Source organism: Oreochromis aureus, linkage group 8, assembly GCF_013358895.1.
Source record: "Oreochromis aureus strain Israel breed Guangdong linkage group 8, ZZ_aureus, whole genome shotgun sequence".
NCBI lineage: Eukaryota > Metazoa > Chordata > Actinopteri > Cichliformes > Cichlidae > Oreochromis > Oreochromis aureus.
In genome coordinates this window covers 18,391,476-18,406,007 of record NC_052949.1, presented here as the reverse complement: position 1 = coordinate 18,406,007, position 14,532 = coordinate 18,391,476, and the positions used below count along the sequence as shown (strand labels likewise).

The 14,532-nt window shown below is 41.5% G+C and overlaps 2 protein-coding genes across 2 annotated transcripts; one reads left to right on the top strand and one right to left on the bottom strand.

The window, feature by feature from the left end:
* The first annotated feature begins 264 nt into the window (after positions 1-264).
* On the top strand, positions 265-6,788 carry irf3 (interferon regulatory factor 3). Its single transcript, XM_031739380.2, has 11 exons — positions 265-517; positions 2,001-2,167; positions 2,354-2,525; positions 2,865-2,938; positions 3,059-3,119; positions 3,230-3,295; positions 3,414-3,659; positions 3,891-3,981; positions 4,631-4,920; positions 5,008-5,132; positions 5,624-6,788. Exons 2-11 carry the CDS (start codon positions 2,003-2,005, stop codon positions 5,732-5,734), a joined length of 1,401 nt encoding a protein of 466 aa, XP_031595240.1. The 5' UTR covers positions 265-517; positions 2,001-2,002; the 3' UTR covers positions 5,735-6,788.
* A 637-nt stretch (positions 6,789-7,425) lies between these two features.
* On the bottom strand, positions 7,426-13,916 carry LOC116319914 (synembryn-A). The gene is made up of 11 exons (XM_039616630.1): positions 13,753-13,916; positions 13,261-13,355; positions 13,119-13,166; positions 11,676-12,295; positions 11,306-11,441; positions 11,038-11,226; positions 10,770-10,864; positions 9,895-10,045; positions 9,624-9,719; positions 8,035-8,179; positions 7,426-7,703 (listed from the first exon to the last, which is right to left on the bottom strand). The coding sequence occupies exons 2-11, from the start codon at positions 13,348-13,350 to the stop codon at positions 7,426-7,428; spliced, it is 1,848 nt and encodes a 615-aa protein (XP_039472564.1). The 5' UTR covers positions 13,351-13,355; positions 13,753-13,916.
* Positions 13,917-14,532: the final 616 nt, after the last annotated feature.

Below are 14,532 nucleotides of genomic sequence, written 5' to 3'. Positions count from 1 at the left end.
TTCTAGTCCTACTTGGCTGTTTTGACACATTAAATCAAAAAAGGACTGAAGTTTCTGTATTGCAGTTCACCCAGGTATACGTTTTTCGAATTTGGTACCAACCGATGTACTTTCAAAGTACTAATTTTCAAAGCAGGGTATTTCCATTTGTCTTAATTGTTTACCTCAGAGGGATTAGATGTGCATTATGCCAATGTGTGTGTGTGTGTGTGTGTAACCCCTCCTAGCGGGACCAGCTGGTATGAACCCGTCGTGACGTCACATCTGGAAAACGAAACCGTGAACTCGGAGTTTCCCGAGAAAGCCTTGTTAGCCGGAAAGCAGCCGCACTCAGGGCAGTGTGTAAAGGATCTGCAGCGGGGACGGTATGTGACAGTTTGGAGCACAGCTTGAAGCGACGCGACACACAGCTACCGTACAGCCGTCACTGTACTGATTTCTGCACCCAGGAAACGCTCTGACTTTAACGCTCTGAAGTCAACGCTCACCTGCACCGACTGAAACGTCATCACTGAAGGTGGGAGAGTTTTTGTTGTTAGCGCTGGCACCGCTGTCCCAGAGTGGGATTAATACAAAGGTTACTACTATAACTACAGCATTGTTCAAAGACTGTACTCGTTTCCGATCCTGGAGTGTTTGCACTTGAGTATGTTTGGTTCAGGGAGCTGTAAGGACCGCTTATGCTCTACTTTGACCACAGTTAAACAACAAGACTAGCCTAAATAACTGTTATTATTAAAATATGACCTGAAATAATGAAAATAAATGCTGTGTGGAAGATTTTTAGGATTATATAAATACTTTCATATATTAAATTACACTTTAATACATTATAAACACTTAGTATTTAGTATTATTACACTTTAATACTATTTTATATTATCGTAAGTAATGTCGTTAATTAGTTAATTAATTTTTATAATTACACCGTTTCTACTGTTGCTGAACAGCTGTTGTCTATGTGCCCGCTTCCTCTTTCATGCAACTCAGAATTGGCAATAAAAACCTGTTATCGTCCCAGCTGCACGACAGCTTTCCTGACATCCGGATGTTCATGCTCAGGCATTTTTTCTTCTTCTTAAACCTTTGACAGTCTAATGCATATTTGATCGTCTAATTGAAACCTTCATTTAAATTGGGCCCTTTTTTCTGTTAACTCACTCATGCTAATATAATAGTGTCAGTTATAGATTACTTTTTTGCTGTTGCTGCATGAGGTTTGAGACTAAATAGCACCATCTGCAGGCAAGCATGGAATTATAGTTCAAATGAATGCATAATCTAAAAAAGAAAATTAATTATAAATAAATATGAATATACTGTTCTTGACAATTTTGTTAGAGCACTACTCAATGTAAGGTTTATGCCAAAGTACTGGTAATTACAAAAATATGTATTTTTTTATATTTCTGTAAATTTAATCAACCAGTCTGCGCTCTTTAATCAAAATCATATTTTTAGTGTAAAAATATAAGTATTGTTGTTATGTGTGATTTTTAAAATGTACTGTTTTACAAAAAAAAGCAGAAAAAGTAGGAAGGTAAATGATTATTTTTGGATTAAGATGCAAAATTACAGTTATTTATTTTCATTCCTGAACAACAAAATGAGTTTGAGTGTTTTTTATGCTTTATTAATTCCTGACTTTCAGAGATGACCAGTGTGCCGATTAAAATTTGGATATAAAAACGTGAATTCAGTTTGTTGTTTACTGAATAAATATGAGTCAAAGTTTTTGAGAGATTTCTATTTTTTTTTTTTGTTTTCTTCTTTTTATGACTGGTGAGCTACTAAATTTGTCTGTATGTAAATAATTATATAGATCTAACCTCCAGTACAGACAAGCTATTTTAATGAACTGCCTGAATGAAGGAATAGCCTACATCACATCCAAGTTACTATACAGTGATTGTTCATATGATAGCAAAAGAGTACAGGATCAGTAAGTGGTACATCAGGCTGTGATGACAGAGCTCATGTTGTATTTTGTCTTATTGTAGAAATGGCTCATTCGAAACCGCTGCTCATCCCGTGGCTGCGGGAACAAATTAACAGCAACAAATATCCTGGTGTCCAGTGGACAAACCCAGAGCAAACAAAGTTCTGCATCCCGTGGAAACACGCTTTGAGACAGGACTCCTCTGACACTGACATTCTCATCTTTAAGGTAACCATCAGGGTCTGACATGACATGACAATCTAATAGAAACCAGTCATGAGCATGAATTTGATATCAGCTATCCGTCCATCTTGTGCTTATCTCATTCTTTGTCCACTAATCCGTTCTTTGTTAGTCTTTAGCCTGTTCATATTAGCAGTTTCTTCCGGCGTTCATCCTGGTTTTGCTTCGCAGGCCTGGGCGGAGGTGAGCGGCAGTGGCCGGGCTAATGGAGACCCCTCAGTCTGGAAGAGGAACTTCCGCAGCGCCCTACGAGCTAAAGGCTTCAAAATGCTGGATGACAAGAAGAATGACGCTGCTAACCCCCATAAAGTCTTTCAGTGGCCGGACGAGTCAGCGTCAAAAGGTGAGGACCTGCTGACCATTTGGATCTTAGTTACAGTGGATAGAAAGCAAATTCAAAAGAAATTGTTTGCTTATTTCAAGCAAACTCTGCTGTTTTGGCACTCAAAATGCACAGGAAAAAAAAAAAGATCAGCAAGATGTTATGCTTTATACTTATTTTATAACTGCAATCAATCAATTTCATATTGCATTTCCAATTTAAATCTGATAATGCAGTTGTGCACCGCATGCTCAGTTCCTGTCTGTCCATGCAGCACATTTTGCATACACTCGTGTCTCTGTATCTCTAACTGACATGTTTCTCAGAAAATAAAATAAATGCTTGTTTTCACTCCTGAAGCTAACTCGTGTGCTGGATCCCAGGAACAAGATGGGGCTGATTTGCTTGCAGGTCTGGGCATTTCCATTCAAGAGGTGAGACTGCTCTGTTGGATTGTTTTACCTGTAATAGGACAAATGGTAACAAAAAAGAGGTATTACTGAAATGCTGGGTATTGATGTAAGTGTATAAGATGTGTATTGGTGTTATCCCAGTCCCAGGGCGTCCACTATTTAGAAGGATGTCTCCTCCTTCCAGAAGACGCTGTGTTTTCGGGTGAGAGCAATCGCCTTTTTCATTGGATTTAGAAGGGGAACATTAGTCTGCCGCTTATTAGCGACAATCGCCATCTGAATGTGTCTGAACTGGTCCATATCTGCCAGCAGAATCTGCTGCCAGCCCGGATATTCTCCAGGAGTGTCTCAGAGGAATGAACATCGGCCCTGAAGCAGGTAGGCTTATCAGCTCTGCTTATCATTTTCCTCCTCGCTGCTGCAGTCAGAGCAGAAAACAAAGAGTATCCGAGGTACTTTTCTACAAGCTGGTTCAGTTTCTCCAACTTTTCCACAGAGGGCACCGCAGGCTTTGAGCCTCCTCCCGAGCAACAACAGCTGCAGAATCAGGTTGCGATTGGTGGACACCCGTTGCCTGGGCAACAGCAGTATCCAGTAATGTATGAGGGTGCAGTTACTGAAGCTGGGTTGCCTGAGCAACCAGCACATCCAATTGGGGGAGCTGAGGGAGGGGCCTATGATGAGCAGTTGGCGGCACAGTTCCTACAGACAATGCAAAAGACCAGAGATGGAGATAATTTCAGTAAGTTGGAGAAGGGGGTGGGCGAGTGGGTGGGGGTGGGATGCTGCTGTATCAGACAAATGGGGATTTTTACACAGACACACTGAAATGACATCCAGCACACACAGTATTCAAATGGAACATGTTTAACAGGGACTTAAATACAAAGCGCCCTGACAATGTGAATAGCAGGGACAGAGTGGAACTGTAAGCACCTTTCCTCACACACAGCCCCTGTCTCTGAATCCACAGGGACGCAATTCAAGATATCTGTGTACTACAGAGGGGTGAAGGTTTTGGAGCAGATGGTTGAGAATGAGGCTGGAGTGCGCTTGGTCTACAGGTAACATCAAAATGAATGCGACAGATGCTCAGCAGTTCCAGTTCAAATATACTGTAAATCGTGCTTCCTTATTCTCGTTCCTAGAGGGATAAACTGAGGGAGATGCTACCCTTTTTTCTATCTGAGATCAGGAGTTTACATTAGCATGAAGGCATGAGTACCACCTTGGCTTTCCTTTAAAAAAAAAAGAAGAAAAGAAATCCTCCCACCTCTAAAGCTCAGTAAATTTGTTTTAAATTTAATGATTTATTTATTCAGCCAAGTTCCCCTTCACCAGGCAAAGTATTTTGAGGGAACAGAGCTTAGAATAAGGACTGAAAATGTAATCTCTAAATTCACAGTATGCCATTTTTGCCTTCAAAGTTCAAGATTCAACACTCTTTATTGTCGTTATGCTGTTTACTTCTGTAACCATACTGCTGTGTTTCAACTTAGCATCAGTGCAACAACTGCAGTGAAAACAGCAATACTGAATATAACATGTGATCTGTTTAACTTATAACTAATTATAGTTTATATATTGCAGGATTTCTCATTGCTGATATCTTTGATTAAAAAAATACAAAACATCCTTTAGCAAATGCGACTGTTTTAAACTCAAAAATCTTCTCCGATAACTGAAAAATAAAAATGCTTGTATTCACATCAGGACTGATCTCAATGGGACAGTTTTGGATCATGATTCAGGCCTCACTATAGTCTCCCTGCCAAGTCCCGTAGCCATGGTGGATCAAAATCAAGCCAGCCTCACCCAGCGGATTCTGGACATGCTGGGTGATGGCTTGGAAGTTGGCGTGTCGGGCCAAGTGGTCTACAGCCAGCGACGGGGGGAAAGCAAAGCTTTCTGGAGCTTCTGCAAATTTGACCAGAGCAGACAGCCCCAAGAGATTTCTAAACTGTATCCTCAGCCTCTTTACAAGTTCACGGACTTTGTGCGAGGTAGGTTAGCAGAATTATTTTGGCGCTTTTGTGAATTTGGTGGCTTTGGGTACAGTTTTTTTTATGTATTGTCTCCTGTCTGCTTAGGAATATTGGGCTTCATTGAGGGGAACGCTAAAGAGTGCGCTCCCTGCTCCTTGTTCTTCTGTATTGGGGAAAAGTGGCCTGACCCACAATGCAGGCCTTGGGAGAAAAAACTCATCACAGTGGAGGTGAGGAAACTTTTTGAAAATATTTAAAACATGCATACAGTGCTGTGCTCTCACAGACCTCTAAGCAGTATTTCAAATAGGCAGAGATTTTTTCCCCCTTTCTGCTGCACAAACTTGTATTAAATTTCATGAGTGATCAACCTCTAAAATTGCCCTCGCACGAGGAGGGAGCCGTACTCAGCAGCACTTTTGAAGAGGCAATTTTGCCTCAGTATTGATTAACAGCACAAAGGGAACAAAGCCTGAATACGGGCGCTGACAGCTGATCCTTCAGGTGTAAAAGGTTTTTTTTTTCCCTCCTGCTCCTCAGCCTCCACACAGGACGGCACACTGAGAAATCAAAAGCTTTATACAAAAAGTTTGTCAAAGAAACCAGCTTGACGCGTCTCATTGCTCGACCTTTCTCTGATTTCACGGCTACCGTCGAGCTCAAACGCGTCGCCTTTGCACTCGCGCTTGACTCCCGCTCCTTATTTATTTTCTCCGCTCAGGTGTGCCTGTCTTCGATGGAGTTACTCAAGAACATGGCTGTTGAAAACGGCGCCTCCTCCCTGAAGTCTGTGGAGCTGCAGATGTCCCTGGAGGAGATGATGGAGTACTGAATATTTGGAAGCGGTGGCTGTTTTACTAATTTGAGATTTTTAATCTTGGCGTCTTAAAACATCTCAGTTATGTTTGTGAATAATGTTTAATAATGACACTGGTGCTGTGTTGGCTTGTACTTCACCCGGGATCAAATGGTCTAACTTATACTGTATGGAGAATAAGAGTGCACTGATTTCTATCTTAGGATTTTAAAACAAGTCACAGGGACATGATCAGGGTGACAAGAGACATGACTTTCACTCATTTAACATTTTGTGCCCTCCTCCTCTTTTTAAGCTTCACTTTTCCTCTTCTAAACTGAGTCTTAATGGCAGTCAAAGTGAAACACCACCCATAAGCTGCTAGTCTTCCTGCTCATGAACTTATTTGTTATAATAATCGGGCAAATGCCGTGAAATTAATGTGTTAAGAGGCGAACAAGTGCAACCTGGTAACAAACCCCCTGCTAAAGTGTAATACAACAAAGTGAAAATGGCATTAGTGCCTTGAATACAACAGAGCCACAGTTAAAAATAAATATACAAGCTGATTTTAGCAGTGCAGATGTGGCCAGAGCATCTGGAGCTTTTTTGACATTTTTAGCTTAATATGAGGAACATACACCTCAGCAGATGTCATGTGCTACGACACATCAGCGTGCTGTGCAGATAATCACACTGTTCGATACCGCAGATTAATCGAATTGAAAACTTTATTGAAACATTAATGGGTAGTATTCTTCTGCTGAATCTACTACATGATCAAAATGGCCTTTTCACCATTGTGATCTCACATGTGACTGTATTGCTGCTCTATGTTGCCAGTCTGAGTCAAAAGAAGAAGAAGTGTGAAATTACCTTTGTTTTTTTTGTCTAGTTTTTTTTTTTTTTAAATATCCTTTCTTGAATTTATTCTCTCTCAGTATGACTCTGTTTGGTCGAGAACTACATCCCTCTGTCTTTTCACACCATCCACACAGACACAACACATCTTTTCCACTGATGACCTGTACAAGTGAAATGTTTACAAAGTAATATCGATAAACTGAACAAACTGATGAACAGAAATCAGTCCTTGTCTCCTTCCTCTGTTTCTCCGTCATTCTCTGACTCAGACCTCGCCTCCTCAGAGAGAGGATTTTCCTTCAGTCCTGACATTGGGACGAGCTTCCCCTCTTCATCCACTCCCATCGGCTGGATGATGTTGTCTCTGTAAAATACACGAGATGCATGCGATTTGATCACCAGCAGTAACCTGGTTCTCATCCCAGTACATATGCACTGAAGTCTGGTGGTAGTCTTTTAAGTTTATGGTACCTATGTGAGCTTTAACAGCCTAACTGTTTAATTCACCATCAATCTGCTGTATTATGCAAGAACAAGAGGAACACTTGAGTTTTACAGACCTTACTGTTTCTTACCAGTGTACAATTTTAATGATTACTTGACCCATTAATGCTCATCAAAGAACTTCCTCTGCAGCAACACATTGAGACACTGCAGAGGAAGTGCTGGAATTAGCTTTTGGTTATATACACATGTACAGTCTACTCAACACTTTTATTGCAACTCTGTATTTGTACCTTAATAAATTAAATCTGTAAACTTTTGCTGTGGTGTGGTGGGAATCAGTTGACGTTTACTGTATTCATTAGAAGCATCTGAGACTTTTGTGTATCTCTCATGTTTGTAGCTTTCTGACGTTTTGCTTACCTGGACAGCTTGTTGAAGAGCATGATCAGCCTCTTGGCCTCCTCCTCCTTCTCCTCCTCTGTCATGCCCTCCATAGGGTCTGGCTGCACTGCCTCCACCCGCCCCGTCACCGGGTTGATGCGGTCTCTGACCTGCCGGTACTCCTCGGTGTCTGAATCAGAGTCGCTGGAGTACTGGGTATCAGAGGTCCTGGGCCCCTGACCTCCCAGGAGCCCCCTGGTGGCCAGCAGACCTGCTGCGTTACCGTAACCCGTATACTTCACAAAACGCCTCACTGGGAAAAGAACCGTTGGTGTTCTCAATAAGGCACGAAAGAAAATGCAAAATGCAAAAAGAGCTACAAAAACATTTCAACACCACTGCATTCACAGATTAAATTTAAAATAATGTATATAATCACTGAAAACATGACTATCAAGACTGCATAAAATAATAATAAATACATAAACACAAATATTTAAAAGGTAATAAGAGTTTTTTTTAAAGCACAATAAAAACTAATGACGCCCTTTGTTTAAATACCATCTGATTTCAATATGCATTTTTCTATTTTTATCACCAGACTGTAACTTCACCCTATTAATCCACATAGTGCTTCTTGTTACCATTTTCCTTGCAGAGGACAAAGATGAGGTCAGCGGCACAATGTTTGAGGTCTGTGTCCAGATGAGTCATAAGACGAATCAGACGGCTCTTCACTGTGGTGCCTTCCTCTGGCCTCTGTGATACGTCTCTCAGAGGAGGCAGGATCTAATGAGGGCGACACATTATAGCTTTAATTTTCTTTAATGTGTTTTGTTTCTTTCTTTTTTTTAAATAAATATGAGCAAGACCATTTTGATGCTTGCAAATGAAACGAAAATGTGCCGTTAACCTAAAAACAATGATGGATTTCAAAGTCTGAGACAAATCAAATATATAAAGAAAAATCCTTTCTCATAGTCAGCGTGTTGGAGGGAGGAGAAGGGTGTTTAGGGATGAGGACAAGTCTGCCAACTCACATCTTCCCAGAATTAAAGGATCTGCTGTCTTTGTGCTAAAGTCTTCAGCAACCGCTTATTTTTATTTTTTCATTTTTCTTTAAACATTGGCTGCTTTTTCACTCATTTTCAGCTCAGTCCTTGTACTTGACCATTTTCAGAGAAATATGTATTGTGTTCATTAAACCACTTAACACTGAACTATGAATTACTCAAGCATAAAGAGGGATCTAACTCATAGGATGAACCAGTTTCAACTGGATCTTTAACAACCTGTCACCAAAACATACAATTTGTGCTACTTTCCTTTGTGTCTATAAAAATTCCAAAGGTAACACAGCTGGGCAGGCATAAAATAGTATTTTGCACCAACATGGGAATTCTCAAAGACTATTATCCAAAAACGTGACACATCTCAGCATGGTGTGCATTCAAGGAAAACTGGACAAATGGAGGACAGAAGAGGAAGTTGTAAACTTGTCTGCTTCAAATTGTCCTCAGTATGTACGAGGAGGTCAGGAGAGATGTACAACAGTAAGTGTTAACATGCATCTTTAAAACTGGGAGGCCAGTTCATGGTTTGGGGTTGCTTTTCAGTCAGTGGTGTTGGGGGATCCTGTCAAAAGTGACGAAATTATAAATCAGGCAAGTGCCATCAGATTTTCATTCACCATACAATGCAATCTGGAAAACATCTGATTGGCAATAGCTTCATTTTCAGCATGACAACGATCCCAAACACACTGCCAGTGCATGGATTGGCCTTCCCAGAGCCTGGACCTCAATGTTACTGAGGCAGTATCGTATCATTTTACAGAAAACAAAACAAAAGACAGCCAACATCCAAAGAAGAACTTTTTTTAGGGAACTAACCCTGAATACTACTTGAAGAAATTACAAGAAAGCTACCTAAGACAGTTCAGGCTGTGTTGAAGAATAAAAGTGGTTATACTGTATTTCTATTTTTTCCAGCAATACATATATATAGAAATGAGGGGTGTCTCCAGACCTTTGCACAGTACTATGCATACTACAAGTGAGTAGTCTTATAGTCTTCAGTCTTATAGAGTCCAGGCCTGCACAGGTCAGGTGTTGGTTGGTTACATGCAAATGATCAAAAGCATGCTGGACATTAAACGTGCTTCTAGTATTTTGGCATCAAAACATCAAAAAGCGAAACACAGGAGCTATCTCTGAGGTGTCGTATATATTACATATTTTCTGATGTAGTGCCGTGTTTCTCTGTGAGCCCTGCAGCTCTCCGTCAGCAGATTGAGGATTGGTGTCAGCTTCTCTTTGATCTTATCTCCCTGAAAAGCACATAAAACAAATCCTCTCCGTTATTTCCGTAATACCAGCTGCTCTCTTTTTCACGCTGCAAAATATAAACTTTAAGAACAAATCACTAAGAAAAAAACCCCTTCACAAACACACAAATGGATCAGAAAAGACTTCTACAAACAGAACTCTTTTCTACTCCCTCACCGCCTCCAGGCGTCTCTCCATGAACATCAGCAGGGTGTGGACGCAGTCCATGTTGACCCCCTCGCACTGCTCTGAATCTGGCTCCAGGGGCACCGTCAGCAACACATCGAGACACTGCAGAGGAAGCGCTGACAACAGGTTCACTGTGTGACTGCGGGAGTGAGAGAAGGTCACGGCAAAGGAGTGAGTGTTGATAGAAGAGAGCGGGGAAAACCTATTCCCTGCTCTGCTTTTCCTTGATTTTTTAGACATATACTGTTAGACTGGAGGTCAGTGTATGTGCAAGTAATCCCTGTGATAAATAAGGGTTATTTTGAACAGTGAACCATGCAAAGCTACTCCAATAGAGCCTGAAAATAAAAAGGAGCTGAAAATGATCAGAGCAGATCCCCCTTTAAACATTTGGTGTTGTTTGGCTGGATGGATTATACGCTGTTTCATCCAAAATGATAACAAATGCTACTCAAAATACACTATTATTGGAATTATATCTCAAAATTTTCTTTTTATAAGAACATCTAGATCTAATAAAAATGCATTGATTTCTATTTATACTTGGGATTTTAATCAGACCTGCAGCTGAACATTCAATCTATCTGGAAGTCTCAAATAAGCAAGCAAGAGGTGGCTGCGTGTTATTAAACTCATAATTATAGACTCATCCTTGTTGCTTCAAATGTTATTCAAAATAGTGCTTCTGCATGAAAGTGATTTTGCAACCCTAAAGAATTTCTGAAGCTTTATATCTCATTTTACAGTCCATCGTTTAAACCAATTATAACTGCACAGTATGTGTTATAATTGCACGATAGTAAATTATGAGATTATCAAGCTTGAATATTTTCACAGCTTGGGTTTTGTCACGTTGTGCTCACCCCTGCAGTTCATCTGTGTCTTCTGACAGGAGACACTTCCTCATCAGACAGAGGCGCAGGATCGCCACCAGGTGTCGGTACAGAGCCGCATCATCCTGATTAAAGGCACAGATGCATCTAATGCGTCTTCAACTGTCCTGTTCTTTAGCACATTTAGCTTTTATATGATTGCATATTTGACTAATAACATATATATTGTATTAAAACTCCTGTAAAAAGTAAACATGAAAGCAAAGCTTCTGAAAAATGCGAGGGTCGTCACACACACCTCACTTGGGTCCTGCTTGTGGGTGCTGTGCGTGATATTGAAGAGAATTTTGAGGATCTCTGTGACGCGCTGAGAGGTTTCCAGAGAGATGGGCTGTGCCTGTGGGTCCAAGACGCACTCATATTGGTCCTTCCACTGCACCTCCAGGCAGCTCTCCAAGGCTGCTGTGAGGATGGAAACCCCTCCCTCCTGGAAGAGAATAATCAGTGTGAGGGCAGTAACGAGGAGTAAAACAGGAATAACTTTGGACTATATGACATCGTGTGACCTGTTTAAGCTGGGTGCTGAGCTCTGGCCGGAGTGCAGTCATCAGGAACATGAAGCGCAGTTCATAAAACTGAGCACTAGAGGGATTCGACCAGCTGACACTGGAGGATACGCGCTCTATGAGACCACACATGAGCCTGATGGAAACAAAGGAGATAGATGTGAACTTTCCAGATGAAGCCAAATGCAACTGTTTCAGTCCCCTGTCCTTCTATTTGTCATAATAACCTTTACCAGGCATGGGAGTTGTTGCTTTCACAGGTATAAACAAGTGAATATATGGTTTTTAGGTGCTTTGCGATTATTATAAGCTGCTGAAAATTACACAGTTTATGGGAACTGATGCGATTGTGTGCGCGTGTCGAGCCTACCTGAGAGCACTGAACCTTTCCTGTGCCCAGGCGCTGTTGTACACCACGTTACACAACACCTTCATGGCCTCTTTTCTCTTTGCCTCCTCTCCGGACTCCACCTCCTCCACCTCTTCCTCCACATCCATCTTGCTCTCCCTGCGGTCCCTCCTCCCTCGCTCCAGGACCCTGTGATGCGTCCCACCTCTGTGCAGTTCGTTGATGCTCGTCCTGTGGCTCCCAAACCAGCTGATGCTGTCCAAATCGCCACTGTTGGTGATGCTGATGTCACTTTTGGCATCCTCGTCGAAGGCCGGCGGCTCGTCGTTTTGGTCGTTAGTTTCAGCTTCAGCTTCAGCTTCAGCTTCATCCTCATTAGTGTGACCCTGCAGCACTTTGGTTTCGGTGAGAGAGGAAATGATGTTATCGTAGAAATCAGAGTCGGGGTCGCTGACTTCGTCACTGATGTCACTTGTGGTCAGCCCGGCTAGTTTGGCCAGAGTCAGGAGAGCGCTGTCGGTCACCAAAGGCCCCAAGACTTTTTGGTCCCGGGACAGGATCCTCAGGGTGCGTAGGCATACTCTCAACAGGTGACATTTGACTTCCGTCCTTATGAACCTCACAAGGACAACACCTAAATTCTGAGAACAGGAGCAGAAACATGTTTGCAGGAATTTATCATAATAATAACTTTTACAAGGACTAAGAATATCACATCTGGGCAAGCAGAGAGTGACAGCATCAGATCACCTGTCTGAGGATGAGTCCTCGATCCTCCAGGTCGTACTCATCCAAGTCAGAGTCAGAATCAGTGTAGTCCCTCACTTTATTCTTCCTGAACTAGTAAAACAGTGCAACCAGGATTACTGGATTTCTTTACGGTACTTTTCATGTGCAGTGCTTAATTACTTCCAAACTGTGGCAAAACCCTACCTCTTCTAGTCGCCTTTGCTTAAGAGATGGTCATCCATTAGACAGTAAATGTAGCAGAAGAGAGAGGAAATAGTGCTGTTAGAAGTCCTTCTACAAGTTCACAGTATGGCATTTTCCCTAAAAACCTATTTACAAAGCTTAGGAGCAATTTACTGATGGGATGAGGTCATTCCTAACCCAAAAGAAGGGTTATCTTTGCTGGGAATGACAATCAATTAACAGGGGACAGTGAAGGATATCATAACATATTTATTAATTTGAAGGTAATTAGAAGTTTTTTCTAACCCAGACAATTATTTGGTCACTCTGCCTGGATTCAATCTGCCTGAGCAGGTAAGGAGAGAGGATCAGAGACAACTGATACAGCAGAATTACTAATCATAGACTCTGGAGTGCGTAGGGGCGGGGAGGGGCGGATGAGTCGGAGGTGTGGCGTGAGAAGGAATAAGGTGACGTTATAAGGAGCACCGGGAGGACGTGGGTTTATGCCTGTAAACTTTCCTTCTGGTGCAGCAACATAAACAGACTTACTCTCCGTCTTTCCCTCTCGTCTGTGTCAAAGAAGAAGCACTGGGCATACTACAGGAAGAGAAACAATGACACACACACACAACCAATGTCATGAGCAGCATTAGAACATGTGAGAAATGTACAAGCTTCTGTGTCGCGTCACCTCTTTGTTGAACTCCTGCAGCCTTATCTGAACACCATTCTCATCTCCCTGCTTGATGCACTGGATTATCCCCTCGATGTCCACGTTCATACTTCCTAAACACACACACAAGCACGCACACACACACACACACACCCACAGACAATTTAGGGCATAACAAAATGAAAGTTACACAACAATGACGACGGTCATGGCAGAGGTTATGTATTGTCAAACAGATAGAAACCATAAATACACAATAGAAAAGCACACATTTGGTCTGTTGTTAATCCAGAATATAAAATAAAATAAAACCCACTAAATATGAAATGAAATGACAGCTAGCTGCTCATCCTTTCACTTCATCTTCAAAGCTACCACATAACTGATCACTGATAAAGGGTTCCTTAGCAGTTAAAGTGAATCTGTATCTTTTATATAGCAGGCGCTGACATCAACACTATGCACACATAAAAAATCTGCAGACAGATTACCGTGTTTCACTGAACTTACCTCGCACAGTTCAGTATCGTAGTCAGGTGATAAAGTGTATATCTTAAATATGACAAACCAAATCACCGCTCCGACTTTGCTTCAGGTCGTCGCCAAGCGTTTATTTCTCCACGTACGTGCCCCGAGTCCTGTGTTCAGCTTTGAATTTGCTCAATTCAATCACTCTCCATGCACTCTCATTCTCTCAGCCGATCTCTCTCACTCTGTCTCTCTCGCTTTAATCCAAGAGAGATGCAGGAGACCTGGAGTGTTTATGGTTATAATCCACTAATGGACTCTAAGCTTATAACTCTCAGTGTTGACCCTCTAACCTTTTATGGGTTTGCCAGACTTGTTCTGCACAGCCCTTTCACTTTCTGCCTAGCTTTAGCAGAATTTTCTTCACATCTGTTGATAGCAACTAAAACAAGCAGTTAGGGCGTGCTGTTGCATAACCACACCGGAGGATCTGATGGTTAAAACACTGTTAGAAATGCATCAGGAAAAGACAGTTTATTCACTTCTGAAAGTTTGTAGTTAAAGATTTGTATTCTTTTATTATTCAGCAAAATATTTCAATACATTCCTAATTGGAATGCACCCCAATTACAGTATATATACCATACTTAGATTTTTGTGCACTATATATTAAAGTATTGATTCTGTCTCCTTCCACAAGATGGCACAATTTCCCCAGTTGAGTCAGCTCATACAGGCCCAATGTATGCATGCAATTGTGTATTATAAAATCTATTTATTCAAAGTAAACTTTAGCATCTTTCCCTTGGCCATAATGCACAG

What these genes read in the sequence shown, in the direction of transcription:
- irf3 (XM_031739380.2), top strand. Translation starts at nt 2,003, where the DNA reads ATGGCTCATTCGAAACCGCTGCTCATCCCGTGGCTGCGGGAACAAATT. An exon ending in CTGACATTCTCATCTTTAAG is followed by an intron (nt 2,168 to 2,353) that starts GTAACCATCAGG and finishes TTTGCTTCGCAG; the next exon opens with GCCTGGGCGGAGGTGAGCGG. An exon ending in TGGGCATTTCCATTCAAGAG is followed by an intron (nt 2,939 to 3,058) that starts GTGAGACTGCTC and finishes GTGTTATCCCAG; the next exon opens with TCCCAGGGCGTCCACTATTT.
- LOC116319914 (XM_039616630.1), bottom strand. Translation starts at nt 13,350, where the DNA reads ATGAACGTGGACATCGAGGGGATAATCCAGTGCATCAAGCAGGGAGAT. An exon ending in ACGAGAGGGAAAGACGGAGA is followed by an intron (nt 12,296 to 13,118) that starts GTAAGTCTGTTT and finishes TCCTGTTCTCAG; the next exon opens with AATTTAGGTGTTGTCCTTGT. An exon ending in ACAAGCAGGACCCAAGTGAG is followed by an intron (nt 10,865 to 11,037) that starts GTGTGTGTGACG and finishes GCCTTTAATCAG; the next exon opens with GATGATGCGGCTCTGTACCG.